Consider the following 20,678-nt stretch of genomic DNA (forward strand, 5'->3'; position numbering starts at 1 on the left):
ATCAAGGCATATATAAAACCCCAAACTGCTCCAATAGGGGAGGCAGTATTTAATAATAAACTGATGAGAATAACTTGTTTTTCATGATCAACAGTGACAGTGATTTGACGTAGGATGGATTGAGAACTTGTTCTATACTTGTACTCTACAACGAAATCACATGTCTCTCCAGCCAAGCCAATATCATCGTAGTCGGAATATAAGAGACAAATGAGCGACAAACGAGGAACTGCATCACAACTTTAGGAAAGCATATTTTAATTATAGTTAAGGAGCTGTTATTGAAAGAGGAAATAGCCCATGGCCATTTCATGCTCTACCTATTTATTATACTTGAAAGGACAGAAACAACGCTATGATGCCTTCTTCATGGCAAAGTTGTACGACTAATACAACGAGCTTTTAACGTCGTGAAATGCCGTACAACGGCATTGGAATACAATAAGAAAAAGACGTTATACCATCATGATATGTTCAAGATTGGAATCGTATACAATCTTCAAATGACCTCAATGAAGGCCTCCTTGGGAATGACGTTCAAAACCACGTAGCCGAAATGGCACATCATGAGACGAAATGTGCCATTTTGCCTCTTCAAGGCTTTTCCTGAACGCCTCAAACGCCTCATGTGATGCTTTATTGCCTCTTGATGTTTATTGCCAACCGGCGAGAAGGCGACAGGGGACAGACAAGACAAACATTTCGCCATCTGTAAATCAAAGAGGAGTATCAATGCTGGAAAATTTCAAACATCGGGATGCTGAATTATCACTCAGCGTCGCCCATGGGCTCATCCCTCAAGCTAGATGAGGGGGCCACACCATCCTTGATCCACTTCTGGAAGTTCTCGTTTGTCTTCTGCACCTCGTCCTGGGATAGGTTCTTCATCCAGCCATTCTCTAGCCAGCCGTTATTCATGACAAATCTCTCCTTCAGCTTTTGGGATCGCCACTCGGAAATCAGGGCGCGGCGCTCATCGGTAGCAGTCTTCTCTTCTTGCGTCTCGGGGCCCGTATTGTAGATGAACCATTCTGTGCCACCCTTTTCAAAGCCCAGCTTATTCGAGTTCAGGCATACCTTAGTCTGCAGCTTCTCCTCATAAAAGACGGGCTTGCGCTGGGTACCATCGTCGGAATCTACGTCACTAGAGGCAAGATTGCGAGGCATAATAGACTTCCTAAGCTTTGAGCGCGGCACGCCCTCGGTAGGTTCGACGCGAATGTACGATGAGATGTAATACTGCCATCGTTCTCTGAGTTCGAGTTCATCCATTTGAAAGGTGGTCTCATCCCGCTGGAGGAGGCGGACGGTTGCCTTGCTAGCGCTTGGATACTGTAGAGAAGATCAATTAGCATAAATAGAAAATCTTGACTTTTGCTCGGGGTGACTACTCACCCATTGAATCAAGAACAAGTCGCCATCCTTAACACACTTCTGGGCATAGGTACGAGCGATCATCTCAGTCTGGAAGCTTGTTTCCTTCTCAGAACGGCTTTGCAGAAAATGCGCAATCAGATCCGGGGTCTTTTCCTTGGCATCAGTGCTAGTGCAAACAAGGGAGAGTCGGCAAAGAGTCTTGAGGAGGTCTTGGATCGTGTACAAGGTCCAACCCTTCTTCAGATAATAATGGCGGAGGACCTCTTGGAAACGGTTATCGTCAATCTCGCCAGTGATGTAGTCCTCAACGAGCTCGACTGTCTTGGGCCAGAAGGAGGCCGGGTCGTCCTCGTCAAAGTAGTTGATCTCGTTGACAGAGATGCCCAGCTGTTTGGCAGGCTTCTTGCTCTTGGAGCGAGCAATTTCCTCCAAGACACTGCCTTGGCTCTCCTTGGCATCCTTCAGACGATTGTACAACTTCACAAAGATGGTGAAGAAGACGTAAATGGTCTGGTTGCAGAAGAAGTGGTGATAGCGGCGCGGGAAGAACCCGTCAGCCTTGAGCTCCCCTTCAGAGTCCAAGAGGTCGCGGCTTCCCTTGACAACCGTAGCACGAGGGACAGTCGGCAGCCATCGTTCATTCGACAGCTCGGAAACGGCTTGCTCCTCGGGAGCATCAGCCATCTCCTCTTCGTTGCCAGAGCCGTGGTCCGGAGTGCTCTCCTTGCTGCCAGAGGCAGCACTGCCCTCCTTCTCCTTGCGACCTTTGGCACTGTTACGACCAGGGTCGAGGACGCCACGCAAAAGGTCAGACCTCTTTCCATTGCGGCGCGATCTGCCGTTGGTCAACTCGGTGGGGAGTTGCTCTTCAGCGTCATCCTCAACAGACTCGCGATCAATGTCGCGGAGGCGATCGGTAACCTTGTCCTCGGGCAAATCAAAGAACTGAGGAATGAAGGTTTCAAAGAAGTCGATGATGCGCTCCTTCTCAGATGCGCTGTGGTGGCCATTATTTGTTCCATAGAGGACCATGAAGCGAAGCAGATCAAGCAAAACATCTTGGTCGCTCAGATCGTAAGAGTATTGCTCGCGAGGAACCTTAGCCTTCACGCTACGCAGGCGTCGCTGCTCTTCATGCTTTGTCTTGATCGAGTCGATCAGATGCTTGACTGACAATTGTCTCTTGTCATTCTGCTTGACCTGGATGCCCATGTGATCAAGACTCTTCAAGTGCATGATCTCGGTTTGAGCTTGCCAGACCTTTTCCCACTCACGCTGCGTGAAACGCCATTCTTCGTCTTTCTGCTTCAGACGAGCCAGTACAACGGGTACCACGGCAAAGGGGTTCTCGAACATGTCATTAACAACTTCGGTGCCCTTTTCAGCGCCATAGATCTTCTTGAGGACTCTCTTGTAGATAGAGGTGCTGGTGCCGTTAAGTGCCTGAGGCAGACTATATTGTTCACGGTCCTGGGGTGGCATGTTGAGCATTTGCTGAGCAATCGGTTCCAGGAGCTGAATGCACTTGTGGTTCGCTTCGATGTTAAAGTCATAGTCATGACGTTCCTCCTCGATTCGATGAAGGCCCTCCTCGAACGCGTTTTTTCTATGAGCGACGAAGCCGGAATCTTCTGAGGCCCAGGTGGGATGTGAAGCCCACTCGTCATTCAAGACGAGGTTACACATCTCATCCCGACCGCTGCAAGGCTTGAGCTTCTCCTGTACCTAGTGTCAGCGTGATTTGATTCCTCAGCTGGGCACGGTCTGTTAAAACTTACCTTACGAGGCAACAGGCGATAACTAGGGCCGACGCTGCGACAGTTGCTGAGGGAAACTTTCTCCTGGGGAGGCAGGGGTCGGTTTTCAATATTCTCATCATAACCTTCATAGCCCATGAAATCTTTGAACCATTTGAGAAGCTCGGGATTGCCGCCAATGAACTGCGTGGCCTTATGAATGACATCGTCCTTATCGATCAAATTCTGCGAGTACATGTTGCACAACTTCAGGAACTCCACCATCGTCGCCCGGTTTCCAATATGCTTCTTTACTTTTTCGAAGAATTGGAGCTCTTCGGCTGATACTTGGCTATCAGCCGCTGGAGGTAGGGGCTCAGGCATGACTGGAGTCAAAGTCGGCTCGATGGACGGTACGTCAGCTGCTAGAGGCTTGTGGCCCAACTTAGGTCTCTTATTATTGTTGGGAATGCCGGGAATGACACGTTGTGCTGCAGGTCCCAAGGTGTCCGGTATGGTGGGCGTCGCCGCTGCCGGGGGTGCCTTTTCATTGCGGGGGCGCTTCTTGTTCTCTTTAGTGGCACTGGGAGGTGCAAAGTTACCAACGGGAGGCATCTTCTGACTGCTGTGGCTCGGTTGAGGGGTCGATTGTGCATGTGCAAGACTGGCCAAACCAAGAGGCTCTTCTGATCGTGCCAGGCCGCCCTTGTTCGTAGATGCTGCAGTTTCAGGAAGGAACTGTTTAAAGTCCTCAAGAAGATCCGGTGCTGTGTTGAATAGGCTCGTTACCTGCGCATAAACATCCTGAATCGGTTTTTGCTCTCGTTGATAAGTCTGCAAAATTTCTAAGAACTGCTTGTAAATTTCCGGCTTGTCCTGGAATCGGTTCTGTACGTGGTTAGTTGGCTGGCATCACTTCTGGCGGCGGCAGATGGGGTCGAGGGACTACATCGCCAAAGAAGCGCTTGTGAAGAACGCATAAATTGCTCTTTTCCATCCATAAGCGCGGGGCAAGTCTTACCTTGATCTTGTTCACATAGCTAATAGCATGATTGAACTCAACTGGGCCGCGTTTCTCTATGTTGGCGGCCTGTGCGGCAGCACCGTTGGCGGTGTTTTGAGCTCCGGGGGTAGGAGTCAATGCGTTCCGCGCTCCAGCGGCATTCGGCGTCGTGGAGTTTGGAACTTGCGAGCCGCCTCGTTGTACCTGAGATGACCCTGGGCCATCAAAAGCTCCGCCAGAACTCGGGCCAGGGCCAGGGCCAAAGAGACCACCAGGGCCTCCAGCAGTAGCAGGAGTACTGAATTGAGCTTCCGGGCTCTCGATACTAGTCTGCGGCTGGGATTGCTGCTGCTGCCAGTTACTAGCGCGGCTCGAGAAGAAGTTCGCGCCTGAACCAGGCTGGCTCGGATTCGCTTCCGCAAAGTTGAACTTGCCCGCTGTGATGGGTTGTAGCGTAGTGCCCATAGGGGTCGTGACCCGGATATGACTTGGATTGCCTTCGCCGCATTCTATGCGGTAGCCGGGCGGTAGGAAGGTGTTGAAGCCCTGAATCAGGTTGGGGTGACCGGCAAACAGTTCAGAGACGCGTTTAATGACTCCGGGGGTATCAATACTAGAGAAAGAGTTAGGCACTTAAGTCACTTAAAGAGAAGATGCGGAAACGCTTACGTTTGGCTTTTGAAATCTTTCATGATATCAAGAAATCTGTTGTAGACGTCGGGTTGCTCGGCAAACTGGACCTTAACCTGATCGAGGTAACTCAAGGCGTCCTGTTCAGGGTTTTCAAGGGTCAGCATCGTATCAGCCGCCATTTTGGTATCGGGGAGAGAATTCCTCTTGCTCGCTCAGCGGAGTGAAGAGGACCGAGTTAAGAGGGGTAAGAGACAAAGGTAAGAGACAACTCAAGAGATGCGGGACTTGGGGCAAAGGAAGGAGACTGAAGGAAGGTGGCAACGTAGGCCGTAGGTCGTGTGGTCTGCCGGGGAATAATCCAGGTGTTTGTTCGTGACTTCCGCAGCGTGATTGTGAAGGTTGAGATCGGAGAAAGTTGGCAGCCGCAGCCCAAATGGTCCAAGGGCCAAAGGGTACTTGAAACAACCAATTGACCCGCGCCCGCAGACCACGTCGCCCAGTCGCTTTGTACTAGTCAACTTTGTATTTATCGACAACTTACATTCAGAATTGGTTGCTGGCCTTGCTGAAGAGCACCGGCGCCAGGAGGGATAGGAGGTCCGCCAGGAGCGCCGCCGCTTCCTCCTCCAAAGGGGATATTTTGTGTGGGAGGGCGGTTGCTCTCTTGCTGCAGGGGCGGTCCCAGAGCCAGGGCAGCACTGGCAGCCGACGAGGCTGGCGCAGGAGCTGCTCCGCCGATGGCGCTGAACATCTGGCTAGACGCGTTCTGAACACTTTGAGGTGGTGGTCGGTTCGCGACGTCGGTCAGTGGCGCGCCGGCAAAGGAGGCCGATGAGGGGCCGCCAATGGGGATCGGAGGGGCTGAACCATGGTTGGCCAGCAATCCACCGGGGCTGTGAATGGCTCCGGGGAGCCTCGAAGCGACCGGCTGGTGGATAGGAAGTGATGCTGCGTTGCTGTGGTGCGGAGTGCCTGACGATGCAGGGTAGGGGGCGTCTCGGGGGTCGCGATGGTGTCGCTCGGCGGAATCACGATCTCGATGCGCCATCTCTTCAACTTGGTGTGGATTCATGACACTCGGGACGAACAGACTGTGCTTTGGTGAGTTAGCTAGATTGCTCGCTGCGCCGACGGCGATGCATTATTTTGGGGGTTGAGAGGAGTGTGTGAAAGTTGAAACCCATGTGATTAACAGTCGCAGCTTGTTATGACGAAGCTCTTTTTCGGGAAGGCAGCCCAGTCACAACGAACTGCCCAAGGCGACAAAATCGTACTTGGATTTCAACAGTAGAATCAAAATGGAAACATACCTTCTACATCACATCAGCTCTCCATGCTCATTCAAATAGTCTCTTTCGAGTATGGTCAAAGAGTCGTGATCGGTTGAGCGATGCAAGCAAGCTTGGGGGAAAGTTTGGACACACAAAGCTGTCGCAAGGTCTTGCTCCTTGACGCGATCTCTACTGTAGGTAATCAGCCGGTTCCTGCAACCTCCGGTCTGTTATCGCACAGCTTATCAGCGGTATAATAGATAGTCCGTCAGCGGCGCGGGCCTTGGCGCACCCTTGTTAAGAATAGACCAGGCCTCTTTCAGCTAGACCCCGCACCGGCTAGCGCGCAGAACACTTAAGTTTTCAATTGGGTGAGCCAAATTGAATTGGTTATTGCATCGACGTTGGTTGGTTGGTTGGTTGATTGAGCTGTGCATGATGTATTGAGTTTGGGACACGTGAATGTTCAATATTGGCAAGCTAAAGTAGGTTGGCCTTGAACAGGAATGTTCCATCTATTCGGAGAAATACAAACAAGTATCAAACACACAGGAGATAATTCTTTGTTTGATTAATGGGCTAGGCCACAGCCTTTGAGACTCTCCTCCAGCTCTTACTAGGAAATTCACTGCGCCATGGAAGCAGCAGCCCTATACTCGGCAACTTGATTCGTGTAGGATCCCATCGTCTTTGGGCTCTCGGCCATTGGTATCTGATAATTTACATAGTCCTGGCTGGCCATGGCCAAGGCCAAACATTACATCGCCTCAGGAGAGAAAATAAATACGCATCTTAGTCATACATGAGTTTGTCCTCATTCACGAGAATTTATCCTCACTTTAACCTCGCCCAGCCCTTTTTTCGGATATCCAACGACACGCACATGGTGCATCTCCAGGTCCTGCGCCGTAGTCTCAAAGAGACTCATGTCAAATTTGGTCACGATTCTCGCAATGGTCAAGTACATCTCAGCATACGCCATGCTACAAAGAGAAGAACAATATGATTAGCACAAAAAGCTCTAGTTTGCTCGGGGTGGCGAAGAGGTGTAGGACCCAAAAAAGATGCTATTCATAACTTACTTGATACCAAGGCACTGCCGGCTGCCCTTTGAAAAGCTGACGACAAATTTGCTCAAATTGACTCCTTCCTGCTGCGCTCTGAACCATCGATCCGGATCAAACGTCAGAGGATTGGGGAACAGCGATGCGTCCGTATGCACAAAGTAGGAGATTGTGCTCACTGGCGTCTAGTTGCACAGTTAGTATGGCCAAGTCTTGTCTACGATTGGATTCAAATTGTCATCTTACCCCAGGTGGGATGCTCAAGTCGCCGTACTGAAGTGACTCGAGACGGGATACACGCGGCAAGCGGATGAGCACGCCGTGCGACAATCGTACTCCCTCCATGATGATCGCAGTCTAAAGCAACAGAGACAATAACAGATTAGTACTCGACACACCAACTCATGATCTCAGGGCCAAGGGGTAGACAAAAGGGAGAGAGCGGGTTTGGGACTTACAAGTAATGGTAGACCCTCGAGCTCTACTGCCGAAGTAAGACCTCCCGACTTCCGAGACAAGCCGTCGAGTTCCTCGCGTAACCTTGCCAGCAGGTTGCGATCTTGCAGCAGTTGGAACATGATTCGGCTCAGCACTCTGGCCGTGGTCTCGGACCCGGCAATCAAGAACAGCATGCCCTCGTCGACCAGTCTGGGAATGCTCTTTTGCGCGGCGGGCACGTTGGGATCTTGAAACGCGCTGAGGATGACGGAATTCGACTTGGACGACGAGGCTCCGTCCCGGCTCACCGACGCCTCGATGCTCTGGAGCAAGTCGTCCTGCCAGCGGAGCAGGTTGGCCATCTTGGGCTGGACCAGGTCAATGATCCATAATGGCAGCTTCTTGGCCACGGCCGCAACGTTGGGAAAGAGTCTGGTGAACTGATAGGCTCCAGTAAGGCCAAGAATGGCTTCCTGCAAGGGGTGGACAAAGCCGGGCCGGCCGATATTGTCCTCGTGAGAACCGAAAAAGTACCGCGTGATGATATCCGTGGTCAGGGCTGAGAATGCCGAGTCCAGGCTCACGACTTCATCCCGAAGGGCGCATTCCTCAAGGCGATCGCAAAGTCGATCGATTCTCTCTCCCACAATGGGCTCTAGTTTCACGACAGACGCCTTGGAAAAGTATGGATTCAAGATGCTCCGGCGGAGACGGTGAAGATCATGATCTACCGTTGCCACGCTGGATTCTGGGATCGTGTAAGATGCTACCATGGGCGCCCACTTGTCAACCTTGCGCCGGCTCGACGCATATATGTGGTTGTAGTAGTCTGGATCGCTTATATGTAGTTCATCGGCATTGATCCTAACGACGGGACCTATTTTGATAACCTAGTGTCAGTAATTATATCGTTCAAAGTCATGTGTTGGGAACAACGAACCATATTTCTTATGCATTTCTTCCATTTTCCATAGGTATCTTCCATCCTTTACTACATCATGATAAAACTCATACTCGCAGCCAATAGCAGCCATCTTGGGCCCAGGGAAATTCCGCAACGGGTGAAAGTAAAGATTGTATATGGACTTGGAAACCCAATAGAAGACAGCAAACGTTACAGCCAGGCACACGCCCGACTGGAAAGAAATGTTGATATCACGAATATGCATCTTTGATTTCCGTGATTTTCTACTCTCACTGATTCGAATAAAGGAAGAACACCAAGGCAAGAACTTGGGCTACACAGTTTCAGGCCACTTATTATACACCGCTGGCTATGGGCTGTAAGCTACACCCTCCAACTATTATTACACTATTCTTTTTGGGATGGACCGGCGTCCACCGAAAATCAAAAAATTCATCACACATCGTGACGTGACATGATCGAACCTGTGTGATATTGGACAAAGGATCTCCCCCCAGGCACACCACATAGCCCAGCTTGGATATAACCGGGAAAGGAGTCGAGGAAGCTGAGGAATAGGCAATACCGAGGAGCTGGATCATTAAGATGCTGGGCAGTGTACGGGTCCAATACCGAGCTGTCGTGTGCCAGCAACCCTGGGGGGAGTTGGGCTGTGATCCATCACGTGGCGCTTAATAAATCCTTGCCACCGTCTTCGGTATGTGGGTTTGGTGACTCCTATTTCTACTATTTTGGCTCAAGTTCTAGGGACCTTGGTGATAAGGACAGTCATAGGATACCTTAAAGGATCGCGACCCAGGCAGCTGGGTCAAGAAAAGAAAAGCTTGGGCGGGTCAAGAACACCCTGGTTTGGGACCATTATTATATCGATAGAGAATCCCAAGCTGGCGGGTTTAATGCAGGTTTGCTATCTTCCCAAGGATGTGACGAGCGCTCCTTGCTGTGTGACTGGTCTTGGGGGGCTTTTTCTATTTCAACCAATCGCCGCCTGGGGTTTTGCTATTGTCGGCAATACTCACAACCCTGTCACCAGTGCCCGTGGCGCGGACTATTAGCCCACGAGACTCGGGTCATCCATCTCACGTCACAATTGGGGGCAAGGCTGTCTGCCATGAAAATACTTTCTGCCCACTCCTGGCTCAGGAACAGTCAGCGTCCATCCTGGCCCACACTGCACAGTCATGAAGCCCATCGGCGAGCTGCTGCTGCTGAGCCGTGGGAAAGTGGGCCGACGATATCTAGTATCTAGTGTTCCGCAAGCCACAATTTCTGTTTCCTTACCCTCGTGTACCCGTACCGAGCAATCTTACCTTCTTAGGGCTGAATCTTGCATCATTGCCCGATTTGCATCCCTTGTCCACCTCCCGACGACCCCTGCAAGAAACACTTTCTTGAGCGCACTTGCGAGGCGCATCAGCTTTAATGTAGATCTGTGGAACCTATACGCCTTGATCACAAATCGAGAATTCAACAGACAGTCGCCGATGCTGTGATGAATGAAAAATTTGGTTCCGATAGCTGAATGCACCATCGTATTATCTCCTGGAAAGTTAACGCATCGGCTCAGTAGGTCTACTTGGATGCCTGTCTGGAATCATGGTTGATGCCTGGCATTCAGTGACTGACACGAGACGGCACTGCCACAGTCCATGCCATGATAATAAGCTCAACGTGACATGTTGATTTATCCCGGTGTATGGCCTGATGGAATGCTATAATCATGACTCCGGGATATTCAAGCTAGAATTTTGCATCTTGGTGTCTACATGGTTAACTACTCGTCTAGGTTGAATCCTTCGGTGGGCGCAATGGAAGAATCCCTGGGGTGACACAAAAGGTATGGGTGCCAATCTATCCTATAGTGCATCTTCTGGGCGCGCCACCGAGATATTTCCAAACGAGGCAATGGATGCGTTCACCGATCTGACCCCCGTAGCTCCACTGGATGGTCCCGACTCAACCTCTACGGTGATCTTGGCGGCGTCCATATCATCTACATATATCGAGATGGTAGACGCATTTGCCGTCACACGAAACGTGTACTCGTTCTGACCGACGCTTGCTGCTGCTTCTTTTGCCAGTATATCCGAGGTCGCAGCATCATTGCTTCTGAGGATAACATCTCCGGATCCAGTCAGGCCGGCAAAATAACCTTCGAAGCCTCCTTCGTCACTGAAGTTTGAGGCTCGAAATATGAGGCCAGCTTCGGTGTCGGCTTCGCCCGTCTGCTCAAGGCTAACAGTGGCCTCAAACACGAGTGATTCAAAGTCTGTATCGAGCATGGCCAGTCCCGCTGAAGGGCCGCTAGACGTGAGTCGCTCATCTACGACAGCCCAGCTGCCACCATACATTTTCCAGCCGATGGTGTTGTCGTCGGCAAAGTTGTCCTGAACCAGCATTTGGACGGGCGCAATGGTGTCATCTTCATTAAAGTACATGCGGTCGTATGCAAGGACTCTGTGGTTGCCGTCTGTCTCGCTGAGAGGGCGGCGATGGTAGACAATGTACCAAATTTCGGTACCGGGAATATTTATGACACCATGGTGTCCGCTGCCCTTGGCTACCGCGCTGTCCTGCTGTAGTATCTTGGCCTTGCGGATAAAGGGCCCAAGAGGGGAGTCCGACATGGCGTAGGAAACGCTGTAGTCTGCCCCGGTCCAGCCGCCTTCAGACCACATGAAGTAGTAAATGCCATTCCGCTTAATCATCTGGGATCCCTCGACATAGTTCTCGGGAGTGATCTCCTTGTATTGCGTTCCATCGTTAAAGGTCCCAATGGACACCATGTCGGCGTTGAGCTTGGCCACATTCGCATGACTGTGCCCGCCATAATAAATGTAAGCCTGGCCGTCTTTGTCGTCGATGAAGACGTCCTGGTCTATCGGTTGAGCATCATTGTAATAGTGGCCTATGAGTGGCTCTCCAATGGCATCGATGTACGGGCCCTCTGGCTGATCCGCGACAGCTACACCGATTCCTCCGATGGCACCAGCAGTATCTTCGTCTTCCTGAATATCGTTGGCACCAAAATAGAGGTAGTATTTTCCGTTTCTCGCTATTGGCGCCGGGGCCCAGACTGCCTTATTTGCCCACTTGACGTTTTCTATGGTCAAGATGCTAGAGTGTTTGGTCCAATGGATGAGATCCGGGCTAGAGAAAGCATCCAAGAATGTCTGTTTCTCATATGCATCCGAGTACGTGGGAAACACCCAGAATAAGTCATTGTATATCTCAGTGTCCGGATCTGCATACCACCCATCGACGAAAGGGTTCCCCGCCACAGCCGTCGGATAGTCGAAAAAGTCTGGGGACCTGACATTGACCCTTGGCTCCTTTGTCGCATTGAAGAAACCGAGAACGACTTGGAACATGGTGATCCACTTCATTATAGAATGTCCTTGGTCGTTGACTTGGGTTCCTAGTAAATTTGATATGTTCTGCTTTATTCGTGGTGGGCCAGGTGAAATGACAGAGAAATCGACAAGACGAAATATGACTAATTTTGAAATATTTACTATGCGTTCCTTGGTTATATCTGTAAGTGACTTGATATGCGATCGATGGCAGAAGATTCAATGAGAGTTTGACCCCGCGTTGGCAGCTTACTCTAGTACTGTAGTAGACAAACCAAAATCGCCCCTCTGCCGCCAACAGCAGTACTTATAGGTGTTGTACACGTGGGTTGGGCGGCTAGGTGGCTGCAGCAGGGAAAGTCGTTATGCAATAACGCAGCGGACGCCTAGAATGGCACTCTTTCTCGTCTGCTGATGACGTTGCCGTGACTGCAAATCTTTTATTTCATTTCATTTTGAATCAGAGTCATGAGCTTGGTAGACACTGATAATGGTCAATGATTCCCTTACTACCACGTCTCTGCTTTGTATATAAAACAGCCAGCTTGATGACGGGGCAAATACTACCAACAAGTAACGAATACTTTTTCAACGAAGTCTTGGCGTGAAAAATACCAACAGGTAGTAGTACCCGACGTTCAGTTGTCAGCAGATAACGTCGAAACTGCAAGAAAGTCATTTTCGACTACACTTTATCAATCCGCTCCAAGGAAATTTAATTACACCATATAATCAAATGATGGGTTATGTTGCCTTCAATTCCTATGTATTTGGATTGGCGGTCTATATTGGGCTCCAAAGTCGTCCTCTTCAATTCGTATAAGCTTTAACCTGGTGCAGCTATGCAAAATTACAGAACCTTGCAGATGATGTGCATGACAGCATATCACATGGCATTTGTCAATACAACCCTGTTGACAACATTTCCATCACGAGAAAGCTTGAGCAGATTTCGTGGGACGAGTCTCTATCCCTCTGCTTCCATCTCGTAGCTGTTCGACTTGTGCTTCGGCTGGAACTTGAAGCCAGGATGGGCAGGCCCCAAGAACATCTCGCTGATCTTGATCCAGTCCTTGTAGTTGTCACTGGCCAGAAGCGTCTCGAGATCATTACGTCCGCGATAGGCAGGCGGCCGATCGTTGAGACTGGGTGGCAGATACTCGAGAAGACCAACAGGCACATATCGGTGCGTAAAGCTGAGCCACTCTAGTAGGAATCGCCGAGTGAAGCCTATTCCCATCTCGTCCGAGCCCCAGTTCTCCAGTCCATACTTGCAAAATTTCTCAACGTACTCGAGTCTTTCAGAGGCAGACTTGTCGAGATATTGTCCCTTTTCGATTTCCTCAAAGATCCATGGCTTGATCAGAGCGCCGCGGCCAATCATGACCGAGTCGACCTTGGCATTATCAACGTGGTTGAAATAGTCGACATGAGAGTAACAGTCGCCATTACCGAGGAAGTACATTTTGCCATTGTTTGGTTGTGTACTTGGATCCGGGGCCTGGGCCGTGTCCGTCACATCAGCAAGCTTTTGGTTATAGGACTTGATGAGTGTGGCACACTCAGCAACGTAGGACCAGTTAGCACTCTTTGTGTATCGCTGCTGTCGGCTGCGGCCATGCAAAGTGATTGCTGCACAACCAGGAGCACCAAGTCTGTCGCGCAGATCCTCGTCACCAAGAGCCAAGCGCTCTACAAGTCTGAAAGCCGTGGGCTTGTTATCGCGGACTCCCATGCGAATCTTGGCCGTGATGGGCACCTCGCCCGAGACCACGTTCATGCCTCTAATCATGCGCTCTAATTTCGTTGGAGAATCGAGAAGTGCACTTCCTGCGCCAGACTGAAACACTGAATCGACAGGACAGCCGCAGTTAATGTCAACCACGCGCAAATGAGGAAGATATTTCGTAAGAGCCTCGGTTGCTTTGATCACAACCCAAGGTTGGTTGCCAGCTATTTGAGCACCAAACTTCAGATCCTTCGAGTTATCATAGCCCTTGACGACATTATCGGAAGGAGAGAACCGGGGCGGTGCAATTTCGGACTCGTGAGCTTTCATCAGCGCCCAGTCGCTGTTGTTACCTTGCACCATTGGCATTGCCAGAGCCATCTCGCTGTATGTGACCTGAGCTCCCAGCTCAATGCACAAGCGGCGGAATGGTAGGTTGCCCTGGGTGGTCAGAGGAGCGAGGACTGGAGTTTCCCTTCCAAAGTAGATTTTGCGCTTTTCGGATGCCTTGAAGGGTGGGTCGACAAACTGAGCCCGTCGTTCCTCAATCACTTCTTGGCCACCTTCGGCAGTCCTATTCTTTGAGCCGTAAAGATCTCGCGTGCGGTCCATGTCCTTGTTCAGCCAGCCAATGTACGTCTCGGACCTTGCAAGGTCGGCCTTCTTCTTTGCGAGGCTCCATTTCTGGTCGTTGGTTGCCACGTTGACAATTCCTGGTCTCTTGTCGGCATTTTCACCCATGCTGGTAGACTCATCTGGCGCTCCCTCCAAAATCAGCTCGGACCTGCCATCCTCATACTTGATCTCCTTGGAGTGACTCTTGACAAAGCGGCATTTCCAGCCAGCGGGGCACTTGCCATGCGTCTCAAAGACATAACAGGTACCTCCCATCGTGTCCAAGTCCTCTCTGCGACCCTCCTTGAGATACTTGCGCAAGTCATGGCACAGGTTGCATCGCTCTCCATACTTGCATTCCCTAGGAGAAAACTCGTTGTTGAAAGCTCTACTGTTGCAGAGCTTTATGGCATCTGCGGTATATCCATAGTCTCGAGCTTTGTTTTGGCCGTTTTGCTTCTTCCGGCCTTTTGATCTGCGGCCACCATTCTCTCCTCGAGGGTCTGGCTTGCCAGTGACTGGATCATTCGAGCCTACAGGTCCAGCTTCTGCGGCATCATCATCGACCTCCATTTTAGTTGCACCAGGAGCCGTGACAAGATATCTGCCTTGAGTTAATGAATCTGATTGACAAAATTATGGAATATTGTATGGAGATCATACTCGGCTTTGATGGGGGCCATTCCTCGTCGGCGCTCAGTCGTGGGTGCTCCAGATGCCGCTGCTGAGCCAGAGTCCTGAACACCATCAGATCCGGCATTGCCATTTGTGACACCATTTTCTTCGGCGTGGCTTGTCTTGAGCCTCTTGGATGCTGGACCATCCATGGCTTCTGGGTTGTTGTCCTCAGTGGCCATTTTTGCAAACTTGGCTATGTTCCAATACTCTGGTCACCTGCCTTGCCTGCAGCTGATGCCATCAAATGCGAAAGTTTCGAACAAAATTTTGGCAGGCAAAAAAGACGGATAGTGGGGCACCTGTACAAAGCTAACCCAACTAACCTACCAGACTTTCCGTAGCGCAAGCATGTCGATCTTCGCACTGGATATGGCCGCTAAACGTGCAGGCCGCCATGATTAATCCCTGCTGATTGTACGCCAAACTTGTGCGAGCTGACTCGCTTACATTGCTCCAGTTGTCCAGGGCTGGCTGGAAACTTAGCAAACTACATCGGCACTCGGTACTGTTCTCTGCTGTAGTATATAGTATTATCAACTCTATATCTAAAGAGTCCAAGATATACAACGGAAAGTAGAATCTACCTGCCAAGTCGTTTGTGCCGTACATAGATATGAGTTCTTGCATCAATGCTTGGAAGATACATCAAAACATTTGATACCGAGCTCAAACAAACGTCATAGCACCATGTACTAGTAGAGATATTATGCCGAATGATGGGTATGTGAGAGATTCCATTATAGCATGAGAACAGAGCTTGGCCAGCTCAGTCAGGTTCATTACATATAATCGGCAATCTGTTACCGACGATTGACTGTTGACGGCCAAAATGATGGGTTCCTGTAAAATAGCAAAGTCCGAAAATGCTCGTCAGCTAGCGAGACCAGACAAGCATGAAGTGAGTGTCTGTCTACCTTGGACAAACTACATATCCAACCATCTGCGCGGATTTCATATTCACCAAGAAGTTTACCATTACCTTTGCAAATGCGTACTTTTATACTCGGGAACAGTATTCACAACCTCAAGTTTGATTTACACCGCCAATGAGACATGAAACAAGCCGTCGAGTCAATCCCAAAGTCTAGAAAACTCGAGAACCACATTCTTGTGGCCCCTTTACTTAAGAGGCTTCCATCACAATACTTACACGGGCCACGGACGTACATGTGAGGACACGATTTTACAAAGGGGCCTCTTGGATCGCCCGTCAATCATATCCACGGCTGCTACCATGGGTTGCCAACATGTTAGTACCATTATAGTAATCCTTGCCGCGGACTTTTCCTTACCCGCAATCCTTTCAGACCAGACTTCCGGGAATCTTTGCATCACTGATGATGAGTAGACAGACTCGTACATGCTGGAAGAGGTAGGTAATCACATGGCACGGGCAAGCAACTGCGACTGATGGAGTTCCTCGCGGGGTAAAGTATTTCAACCGGGTTAGCGAGCAGGTGACCTGGAGACATGCCCTGGCCTATATCTTCTGTCACTTATAATCGTAGACGCTAATCTTTGTCAGCGCCAAATTATATCACGCTGTAATGCAACCAACCCTGCGACAGTCACCAACAAAAACACGCGCCTGGACAAGCAAACATACATGTGCGTACACACACTCAATTATCATGATGCCGCCGTCGGCAACCGCATACGAGCCGCCCCTGAAAAGCTGTGATCGTCCGACGGCTGATCCATGGCTGGTAGGGCATTGCGAACAACCAAGGGGTCGGGGGGTTCTGTCTGTCTGGGGCCTAGGCCAGGCACTCTTTGGAGTGACCGTTCCGCCCCCCGTAGCCCCCGGGCTCAAGTGCAAGTTTAGCGGCTGCTAGGGGCAGGCACCTCGACAACCCTGTGAAGCCGAAGCCCAGTTTGAGCGGGCCCGCCGCCCACCCGTATTGGAGGGGCTAGAGGGGCAGATCTGGAACCATTGAAAGGCCATTGCCAAACCAACAATCAGACTGCTGCACGACCGAGCTGGCTGGCTGGCGCAGTTGCATTAATTCGTTTTCAATTTACGAAACCAAAAAAAACCCAGCTGCTGAGTTGTCGTCAGTCGTCGTCGTCGTCGTCGTCGCCAGTCCCGTGCACTTTCAATTCACTCATTCTCTCGGGTACGAAAATTGCAGCTCAAGGGAGTGTCTTCTTGAGAAACCCAAACCCGCCATACCGTGTACGCTTGCCCGCCAAGAACGATAACGTATACCTACCTACCGATCTTGGACCCAAGACAAGAAAGACACCACGGGGCTTAGACCGTCATCGTGGGCCGCCTCGAAGCAAGCAACCCGGCTCGGTACGAAAGCTTCCGGCACAACCTGTCCAGCCTCGACGACGTTGCGAAAGCAAAGCAATTGACTTGTGGATTCTTGATCCAAGGCGTCGCGCTTCATACAACAATTCATCGGTTGAAACAGACCAGACTTTCGCTATTATTACAGCCCAACGACCATACACAAAACAGCCACATCGGGTCCCACTACGCGGATCCTACGACACTGGCACCTAGAATGCAATCATTGCCCCCTCTACGATAGGCACAAACAACCCAACCATGGCCGACCGATCGCCCACTTCAAAGACCAAGACGGTTCGGTCACAGAAGATTTCAATGCCCTCGTCAGATGCCGAGCACGACGAGTCACGAGACCGTGCTTTGCCTATACGAAGTCATACACCCGGCCATCTCTCTTCCAAAAGCCAAAGCCATAGCAGACGAAAGACTTCCGAGTCCTCCATACGGCAGCGCTCCCAGTCTGTCTCGACCAAGCAAGTTCACAGCACAACAGTCCCCACACAACCTCTACCTGGATCGAAATCGTTTCCAGTAGGCAATGAACCGGACAACACAAAAGACTCGGCCAGTGTTTCGACCGATGGGACAGCTGACGGAAAGCGCCCGACGAATATACGCTCAACTTCGGCCATAGTGAGTAAACCGCCGTCATCATCGGCGACCCCCTCCCAAGGGACCCGAAAACAGAACGCTGCGCCGCGGCCGCGCGGGGCCTACGTTGCTTTCCCTGCCCTGCAAGACCCCAAGAATGCCCCCGATGTGCTCCCGGCACCTTCTTCTGGCATGTACTGGTCGCGTGCACCAGAATCAGGAGCCGCTCATACGCCTCTGCGGGCACATACCATGACGCTCATTGGCTCCAACATCTTTGTGTTTGGCGGGTGCGACAGCCGTGCCTGCTTCAACGAGCTGTATGTCCTGGACGCCGACTCATTCCATTGGAGCAGCCCGCATGTCGTGGGAGATGTACCAGCTCCTCTACGTGCCATGACGTGCACGGCGGTCGGGAAGAAGCTGGTAGTATTCGGCGGCGGAGACGGCCCGGCATATTATAATGACGTTTATGTGCTTGATACGGTGAACTTTCGGTGGCAGCGCCCACGGCTTGTCGGAGACAAAACGCCAAGTCCACGTAGGGCTCACACGGCTTGCTTCTACAAGAATGGAATCTATGTGTTTGGAGGTGGAGATGGGGTGAGGGCGCTCAACGATATCTGGAGACTGGATGTGGCAGACACCAACAAGATGAGCTGGAAGCTGATTTCTGGACCGTCCTCGGGCAGCCCTAGTACTGACAACAAGCCCAAGGCGCGTGGCTACCATACAGCAAACATGGTGGGCAGCAAACTGATTATATATGGTGGATCGGACGGCGGCGAATGCTTCAATGATGTGTGGGTGTATGACGTTGATACACATATATGGAAGTCGGTGACGATTCCCATCACATTTCGCCGTCTTTCCCATACAGCCACTATCGTCGGGTCCTACTTGTTTGTCATCGGCGGCCACGACGGAAACGAATACTCGAATGATGTGCTGCTCCTGAACCTTGTCACCATGACCTGGGACAAGCGGAAAGTATATGGTTTGCCGCCTAGTGGAAGAGGTTACCACAGCGCCGTGCTGTACGATAGTAGACTGGTCGTTATCGGCGGCTTCGACGGCGGAGAAGTATTTAGCGACATTTGGCTTTTGGAGTTGGCGGTTCATGCATATTACTCGCAGATCAGCCATTTCACCATTGAGGTATAATGAGCTTTACCTAGCCCATGTCTTTCTCTTCTTGACGTACACCTCGTGGATGTCAGACGCAGAGAGGCTGGGGGCAATGATGATAATCAGCAGAATCAATGCCGGATCTTGTCTACAAGGTGATTGTGAAGGATATTTCTAGACAGGAATTTTGGTTAGGGGTTTTTACGGGCTGGATATACCTAGTAAAGCGAGGCGTGAAATGGAAAATTGGGAATTGCTTGTTCAAGGCGCATATTATCAAGAGACTTTGTTGCTTTACTTGTGGTATATATCGTATTTATTTTGGAAACGTGAAAAGTCCTAAGTTTTCATCTTGCAGTTGGGTGCCTTGTGTGGTTCACTGATGAAGATATTCACAGTATGTCCAAAATAGAATCGTTTGAGTCCACGGGCAGCAGTATCCTCATAAGTTGGTCATTTATTTCCAACCTGTTTATCAGAAGTTGCCCAAGCACTATGGCGCGTAACATGCATTTTCTTTATAATTCTTAGTTCGTACCCTTCTAATAGCATTGATTGCCTCAACCTTGAGTGGAAACAAACCTGTGTAAGTGTCGTCGAGTCTATCCATGGAAACATGTGAGGAGACTAAGCAGAGAGGAATGGATTTTATTTATAATTAGAAACCAGTTTCAACAACGCCAAGCTACTGCTTTTTACCACATCTCTATTTCTCTCTTCACGGTCTGTACGCCTCTAATAACCATCCACTGCACCATGAACGCATGTAACCAGCGCCCGACGGCACCCTCGAGAAACACGGGCGCCTCACCCTCGCGCCGCCTCCATAGCACCGTCTCATTGACTGCACGGATCGTCCTGACGCCGTTTCCGCCCTCCATATCCTCCTCCTTCTGCTCCTCCTCCTCGAGCACGGCAATTAGTCTGCCCTTTACCACGGGTCCCGTCCAGCCCTGTGGAGGCGCCAGAACCAAGACGACCGTCTCGCGCCCTTCTTCGTCTTCTTCTTGTCGAGGAGCACTCCGGCTCGTCACGACGTAAACGCCACAGACGCGGTCGCCTACGGCAAAGTCGCACGAGGATAGGTACCCGGTCTCAAACGTGCGGCGGGCCTCGGGGTCCGTCATCAGACGACGCATGAGCCAGGCTTGCGGCGTATAAGTAAAGAGACGCATGGTGGTGCGGAGATAGGTATCAAGCAGGCCCGACAATCTGGACTTTTCCTCTCCCTTCGTCTGCCGTGTGCTCGTTGTCTGAAAAGGCTTCGAGACTATGCGCTCGCGCACCACGATCCAGGCGTCTCTGTCCTGTTGCACCTCGGCTGGAAGGACGTCACTGTTCAGATCATTCTGGGTGTCCGTGTTATCCAACGTAAACGATACCGTCGTGCTGGCGTTGTAGACGGCCTTGGTATAGAGTACCCACGCTAGCGGCGCGGCTGCAATGATGACAGTCCAGAGAGTTCGGGACTGGGATACGGCCATTTTACTCTGATGCTCTTCTACCAGATGGGATTTCCACCCTCACTGGATTCAAGGGTGCTTTCAATGTTATAAGCCCTCAAGTATTATGAAAGAAGCAAGGTCTCATATCGTGTCGTATCTTGCGTATTCGGTTCATCTAGCGGCGAATTAGCTTGAGTCATCCAAGCTGCCGCAATTCTACTGCTACACCTTGGATGATTGCGGGGGGAATATCTCAGGGTATGTCAAGAGCACAATCTGTTTTGTATCAGTGTCATATCCACTGGTGGCTCTGCAAGAGTATGTAAACTTTTTTCAACAGTCATATTTACTCTTCGTTGATATATACAGGCACTCTCAATAGTCACAATGACC

The 20,678-nt window shown here is 50.7% G+C and overlaps 5 protein-coding genes across 5 annotated transcripts; 1 reads left to right on the forward strand and 4 right to left on the reverse strand.

Moving 5' to 3' along the window:
* Nucleotides 1-768: 768 nt before the first annotated feature.
* Nucleotides 769-8,691, reverse strand: PFICI_13662 (uncharacterized protein; the record flags this gene model as incomplete). The annotated part of the gene is made up of 12 exons (XM_007842243.1): nt 769-1,332; nt 1,396-3,096; nt 3,156-4,001; nt 4,135-4,729; nt 4,786-4,886; nt 5,291-5,840; nt 6,174-6,247; nt 6,904-7,003; nt 7,103-7,269; nt 7,331-7,441; nt 7,543-8,399; nt 8,463-8,691. The coding sequence occupies 12 exons, from the start codon at nt 8,689-8,691 to the stop codon at nt 769-771; spliced, it is 5,895 nt and encodes a 1,964-aa protein (XP_007840434.1).
* A 1,612-nt stretch (nt 8,692-10,303) lies between these two features.
* Nucleotides 10,304-11,818, reverse strand: PFICI_13663 (uncharacterized protein; the record flags this gene model as incomplete). Its single annotated transcript, XM_007842244.1, has 1 exon — nt 10,304-11,818. One exon carries the CDS (start codon nt 11,816-11,818, stop codon nt 10,304-10,306), a length of 1,515 nt encoding a protein of 504 aa, XP_007840435.1.
* Nucleotides 11,819-12,767: 949 nt separating this feature from the next.
* Nucleotides 12,768-15,001, reverse strand: PFICI_13664 (tRNA-dihydrouridine synthase; the record flags this gene model as incomplete). The annotated part of the gene is made up of 2 exons (XM_007842245.1): nt 12,768-14,748; nt 14,808-15,001. The coding sequence occupies 2 exons, from the start codon at nt 14,999-15,001 to the stop codon at nt 12,768-12,770; spliced, it is 2,175 nt and encodes a 724-aa protein (XP_007840436.1).
* A 2,378-nt stretch (nt 15,002-17,379) lies between these two features.
* On the forward strand, nt 17,380-18,876 carry PFICI_13665 (uncharacterized protein; the record flags this gene model as incomplete). The annotated part of the gene is made up of 1 exon (XM_007842246.1): nt 17,380-18,876. The coding sequence occupies one exon, from the start codon at nt 17,380-17,382 to the stop codon at nt 18,874-18,876; it is 1,497 nt and encodes a 498-aa protein (XP_007840437.1).
* Nucleotides 18,877-19,535: 659 nt separating this feature from the next.
* Nucleotides 19,536-20,324, reverse strand: PFICI_13666 (uncharacterized protein; the record flags this gene model as incomplete). Its single annotated transcript, XM_007842247.1, has 1 exon — nt 19,536-20,324. The coding sequence occupies one exon, from the start codon at nt 20,322-20,324 to the stop codon at nt 19,536-19,538; it is 789 nt and encodes a 262-aa protein (XP_007840438.1).
* Nucleotides 20,325-20,678: the final 354 nt, after the last annotated feature.

Source organism: Pestalotiopsis fici (genome assembly GCF_000516985.1).
Source record: "Pestalotiopsis fici W106-1 unplaced genomic scaffold PFICI_Scf_11, whole genome shotgun sequence".
Taxonomy (NCBI): Eukaryota; Fungi; Ascomycota; class Sordariomycetes; order Amphisphaeriales; family Sporocadaceae; genus Pestalotiopsis; species Pestalotiopsis fici.